This window comes from Natator depressus, chromosome 14 (assembly GCF_965152275.1).
Source record: "Natator depressus isolate rNatDep1 chromosome 14, rNatDep2.hap1, whole genome shotgun sequence".
Taxonomy (NCBI): Eukaryota; Metazoa; Chordata; order Testudines; family Cheloniidae; genus Natator; species Natator depressus.
This window is the reverse complement of record NC_134247.1, coordinates 36585830-36592170: the sequence shown is the minus strand read 5'-3', so window position 1 is coordinate 36592170 and position 6341 is coordinate 36585830. Positions and strand designations below refer to the sequence as shown.

At 46.3% G+C, this 6341-nt stretch overlaps 1 protein-coding gene across 1 annotated transcript; it reads right to left on the bottom strand.

The window, feature by feature from the left end:
- Positions 1–3888: 3888 nt before the first annotated feature.
- LOC141998237 (olfactory receptor 5B21-like) lies at positions 3889–5330 on the bottom strand. The gene has a single exon (XM_074970927.1). The coding sequence runs from the start codon at positions 5328–5330 to the stop codon at positions 4314–4316; it is 1017 nt and encodes a 338-aa protein (XP_074827028.1). The 3' UTR covers positions 3889–4313.
- Between the last annotated feature and the right edge of the window lie 1011 nt (positions 5331–6341).

The window sequence follows — 6341 nt, the reverse complement described above, 5'->3', positions numbered from 1 at the left end:
TCAAACCACTTCCCTCCCCACACCTCCCTCTGTCTTCACCCCAGCCCCTCCTGCCACTGCTCCAGCACCCCGACTCCCCCCAGGGCCCTTTTGTGGCCCCCAACACCCAGGTCCATCTACCCTACCCATCAGCCCGAATGCCCCCAGCTCCTGGCTACACCAACCCCCCCTCCCTTCTTCAGTCGCTCCGGTCCCCTGGGGCTCACCCTGGAACCCCCCACAGGGCCCCTCACCCCTTTACCCTGGCACCAGCATCCTACCTTCACCATATGTCGGGCTGGGGACCTTTTTCCCCCTCCTTAGCCCTCCCCTTCCTGGTCCCCTTGGGGTGGTCGGAGGTCTGAGCCCCACTCATTGGAATGAGCCAGAGATCTCAGGATTCCCAGCAAATCTGAGAGTGGGGAGAGCCAACAGGCCAGAGCAGGGAGCCAGGCCCAGCCCCACAGGAGGCTGCTGTGGGGTGAGCGTGGGGCAGGCTGGCTCTCCAACCTCCCTCCCCTCCTTGCTGGGGCCTCATCTCCGCACCAGGCTGGGATAGAGACAGTGACCCCGACACCGGAGAGTGGGGCCTGACCATTTCACTGAGCTCCCCCAAAGGGTATCTTCACCAGCCCCCTAGGGCAATGGGCCTGAGGGGGGAATCACTGGCTGGAAAGCTCCAGCCTCTGCTATGCGGGAGATGTGACTAAAATGATCAGAATGGATTTTTTTCACCTTAAAATCTATGTATCTAGGAGCTCCTCTCCCCCCAGGAACAGTGGGTTAACGGGGAAGTGTGAGTCTTGCAGGGTGGAGAGGAGGTGTGTGCGCATGGGCGGGGCGGGGATTGTGAGTCTGGGCCCCTCTCTCTTTCCTCAGCTGAGTAGAAAGGAGCACAGTGCAAACCACCTCCAGAGGTTTTAACAGAAAACTGAAAACAACGGAACATTTTTTTGAGAGAGAGAGAAAGAGAGAGAGAGAGAGAGAGGGAAAAAAAGGTGGGTGAGGTGTTACCTTTGATTGGTCCAACTTCTGTTGGTGGGAGAGACAAGCTTTCATGCTTACACAGAACTCTTCTTCAGTCTGGGAAATGTACTCAGTGTCACAGCTAAGTACAAGGTGGAACAGATAGTATATCATAAATAGTTCAAACACATTTCAGGGGACCATTCAAGTTGAAATGTCCCATTTAGTCGGGGATTGGTCCTGCTTTCAGCAGGGGGTTGGACTAGATGACCTCCTGAGGTCCCTTCCAACCCTGAGATTCTATGATTCTATGATTAACTCCTGTCAGGGTTTCTTCCCCACTCTGAACTCTGGGGTACAGATGTGGGGACCCACATGCAAGACCCCCTAAACTTATTTTTACCAGCTTAGGTTAAAAACTTTCCCCAGACACAAATTCCACCTTGTTCTTGAACAGTATGCTGCCACCACCAAGTGATTTAGACACAGAATCAGGGAAAGGACCACTTGGAGTTCCTGTTCCCCCAAAATATCCCCCCCAAGCCCTTACACCTCCTTTCCTGAGGAGGCTTGAGAACAATATCCTAACCAATTGGTACAAAGTGAACACAGACCCGAATCCCTGGATCTTTGGACACTGAAAAAAAATCAATCAGTTCTTAAAAGAAGAATTTTATTTTTTTTTTAAAAGGTAAAAATCCCCTCTGTAAAATCAGGTTGGAAGATAACTTTACAGGGTAACAAAAGATGAACAAAACACAGAGGAACCCCCTTGAGCCTTAGTTTCAAAGTTACAACAAAACAGGGATAAACCTCCCTCCAGCAAAGGGAAAATTCACAAGTTGAGAGACTGGTTCAGAATCGTTTGGAGGACATGGATTGAAGTCTGGTCCCTCTTAGTCCTAAGAGCAAAGGAACACAGAAACAAAGAACCAAAAAGAAAGCCTCTCCCCCCCCCGCCCCCAGATTTGAAAGTATCTTTTGTCCCCATTGGTTCCTTTGGTCAGGTGCCAACCAGGTTCCTCTTTACAGGTAAGGAGGAATTTTAGGCTACCCTTAGGGTTATGACACACACACCCCCAGTCATGAGAGGGAGGGTGGGAAATGCAGCTGTGTGTGTGGGGGCGGGGGTTAGTTGGTTACAGTTTGTTGTAATAAGCCATAAATCTAGTGTCTCTATTCAGTTAATGATTTTTAGTGTCTTGCAAAGTTATGAATTTAAGTTCCCAGACTCATCTTTTGACAGGGTTGTGCAGATTTCTTTTGAGAATGGGGACTGAGAGATCAGATGTAGAGTGATCGCTTTGTGAAAAGTATCATTAAACAATTACAATCCACACTCGATGGGGATCACATTCTGTAAGAAATCTTTCCCGAACCCCCACTTCTGGCTTTCAAACAACCCCCCATCCTTTCCAACCTCACCATCAGAAGCAAGTTCCCCACAGATCAGGACACACCAACTCAAAGCCGCATCAGACCCTGCCAGAACAACAGATGCAAAAGCAGCAGACATATCTCCTCTTCTACAATGAGCAATACTTCCCCCAACACACCTTTCAAGATCTATGGGTCCTATCTGTGCCTATCATGACATGTGGTGTACCTCATCCAGTGAATCAAATGCCCAGACAACAGCTATGTGGGTGAAACCAGACAATCACTATGCTCTCAAACGAACTGACACAGAAAAATGATAAAAGACAAACACTGTATCACCTTTGTATAGAGATCACTCTATAGCAGTCCCTTGAAATATGTTAACTACTTATGTTAAACAATCTGTTCCACCTTGTATTTAGTTGACACACTGAGTACATTTCCAAGTCCTGAAGAAGAGCTCTTCTGTCTAAGCTTGAGTCTCTCACCAGCAGAAGATGGTCCAATAAAAGATACTACTCACCCGCCTTGTGTGATGGGATCCCCGGGTACAACCTGGAGCTGTGGGACCGCTGTGTCCCCTTAACTCTCCAGCCTGGGCTGTCTCTCACAATACTATGCCCATGATAAGCAGCAAACCCCTCCAGGTGCTGTGATCACTCAGCCATCAGCTTGTGGAGACCCACACCCAGTTAATTGCATGAATGTTTTCCAAGCCAGTCATGAATTATACAGAGAGAGGCACCAGTCAATCACCCCAGCCTTGCACCCTAGAAACATACCGTCTTACACTTCTCAAGACTCCCTTGGACAGTGCAAGCACATTAATTAGTTGGCCATGCCAACAAATGAAAGTAGATGTGCAACAGCCCTTGTGAAGCTGAGCTGAGATTCCCCAAGCATTTCAACCAAAAACACACTGTTTTAGGTAAACTATAAAACTGATTTATTAACCACAAAAAGACAGATTTTAAGTGATTATAAGAAGCAGGCATAGAGATCAGAGTTGGTTACATAAGAAATACAAATAAATTTGCAGTCTAAATTCTACAAATGAAGCAACATTTGAATCAAACAGTTTCTCACCCTAATAGATGTTACAGGCAGCTCACAGTTCTCTATACACAGGCTGGAATCCTTTCCCAGCCTGGGACCAATCTTCCCCAGTTCAAAGTCTTTGTCTTCCAGACGATCTTCCAGGTGTTGAGATGGTGGAGGAGAGAGGCCAAGTGGTGATGTCATTGACCCTCCTTATACGTTCTCTCCAGGTGCTAGAAAGATCCTTGCTGTGAGGTGGGGGTCGGGCAGTACACATTGTGTACCTGCCCTCTGAGGAGTTTCTGGGAGAGTGGATTCTTCTTGATGGGCCATCAACGCCTGTCTGGCCAGCAATGGGTGCCCCTTTGTTGTTACTGAAAGGCCAGCTGTGGCCATCTCCCAACCTCACTATATTTCAGTAACACATTTAGCAATACTTCATAACATCACATACAACGATAGTACCCACAGTTCAACAGGATGCTAATGTTCAGCAGATCCAGACCTCTCAAATGATCCCTCCCAAGGCACACTTTGTACCAAACACAGCATCCCCCTATCCCAGTGGTGAATAGGGGGGTCCAGGGTGCTATTTTGAGGTACAGAGGGTCACAGCTTGTAATATTCTGGGCCACAGCCACAACAGTGCATGACTTTTTTTTTATTTTTATTTTTTACAGTTTCCGTCTGAAGGTTTTCAGATGTCAGTTGCCAAAAAGCTATTTTTTTTTCATTTTTCAGGTTTCAGTTATTTTGATGAAAAGTCAAAATCTTCTCTCCCCTCCTCCCCCTGCAAAATTCCAACCATCTGTATCACTCTTAAATTTATATATATGTGTGTGTGTGCAAGCACACACACCTCTTGTATACTGCATTTCTGTATCAGGGCCCACTTAGACCCTCCTTCTTTCACAATAGAAACCAGATTGATTGATCCTCATTTCATTCAACTAGTCTGACTTCTTTGTGAGGGCCAGACATTTCCTGACAGCTTTTCTCAGGGCCTCCTTGACCTCTCTGTTTCTCAGGCTGTAGATGAGGGGATTGGCCAGGGGAGTCAGGACTGTGTAGCAGACAGAGAACACTTTGTTCAGGGCTCTCAGGTTGCTGGATTTCGGTAGCGTGTAGACAATCATTATGGTCCCATAGAAAAGTGTTACCACGATGAGGTGAGAGAAGCAAGTGGAAAAGGCCTTTTGCCTCCCGGTGGTGGAAGGGATTCTCAGGATGGTGCTAACGATACAAACATAGGATGTCAAGGTTAATAGAAATGGGGAAACTGCATCTGGGAAGGAAAATATGTAAAGAACCAGCATAATCTGGCTCGTGTCACTGCAGGAGAGCTTTAGCATTGGGGTGAGATCACAAAAGAAATGCTCCATTACACTGGGGCCACAGAAAATTAATTGTGACATAAAACACATCACTATTGTACAAGGTAGAAATCCACTTATCCAACAACCAGCTGCTAGCTGGAGGCACAACTTGCCATTCATACAGGTTCCATAGTGCAGTGGTTTGCATATGGCTAAATATCGATCATAAGACATCACTGCCAGGAGATAACACTCTGTAGTTGCTAGAAAACAAAAGAAAAAAAACTGTGTCTTGCAGCCCCCCACAGAAATGGTTCTGTCCCCAGTCAGGAGACTGGCCAGCATCCTGGGCAGGAAGGCAGAAGTGTAGCAGGTCTCCAAGCAGGACAAGTTCCCCAGGAAGAAGTACATGGGGGTGTGAAGGTGCTGATCAGTCACAACTAGAGCAATGATGAGGAAGTTCCCTGCCATGGTCACAATATAGATCACTAGGAAAACCAGAAAGAGAGGGATCTGCAGTTCAGGGAGATCCCCAAGCCCCAGGAGGATGAATTCTGTCACATCTGTTTGATTTTCCACATCTCCTTTCTCCATGAGCTGCATCCTGTGATCGTGAAAAGTAATGAACATTGAAAGATTTGGCTGGACCATGAAATTAGATAGATGTCCATCTTTTGATTCCATAAGACTTCCCACTGCAAACTGAGAGCTGGGTTTATATTCTCTCACAACAGAGAAACTTCTTTCACTTCAGAGAGATTCCCCACAAACCCCAAAGAGCTGTCACCCAGTTAACTTGCCCCTCTTCTGCCCCATACCCCAACTTTTTTCATTAATTGATTCTTAGATTTAAGACCAAAAGGGACCATTTGGGGATGGAGGCTGGCACAACTGATTAAAAGAGCTTTAAACTAGAAACTTGGGGGAGATGCTCATGTAATCTCCTCGCCTGATTCTAAGATTGAGAGGGTGGAAAATCAAGTCAGAAAGGATACAGCAATGGAGAAAGGAGCCACAGTGGGTCATAGAATGGACATTAAGAGGAAAGATAGGGACACTGGAAGGATAGGTGACACTGGAAGAAGAATAACTGTACCCGATCAGGCAAGGAATGTGGGCGAAGCCAAGCAGCAACAGATAAGATGTTTGTACACCAATGCAAGGAGCCTGGGTGACAAAAGGGATTAATTAGAACTACTGGTGCTGGAAGTGAAACCAGATATTATAGGGATAACAGAAACATGGTAGAATAATAATCATGACTGGAGTACAGGTATTGATGGGTATGTGCTGTTCAGGAAAGACAGAAATAAAGGCAAAGGTGGTGGAGCAGCACTGTATATTAATGATGAGATAGACTGTAAAGAAATTAGAAGTGATGGAATCGATAAGACAGAGTCTGTTTTGGCTAAAATCACTTTGGGGAAGAAAGCTTCTGGAGGTTCTCCCAGGGTAATCTTGGAGTCTGCTACAGACCACCAGGATCCGATATGGATAGAGACATCTTGTTAATGTTTGTAATGAAGCAAATACTGCTGGGAATTGTGTGATTAAGGGATACTTTGATTTCCCACATATAGATTGGGGGACAAGTGCTACAAAAAGTAATTTTCCCTCTGCTGATACTCACACCTTCTTGTCAGCTGTTGGAAATGGGCCACC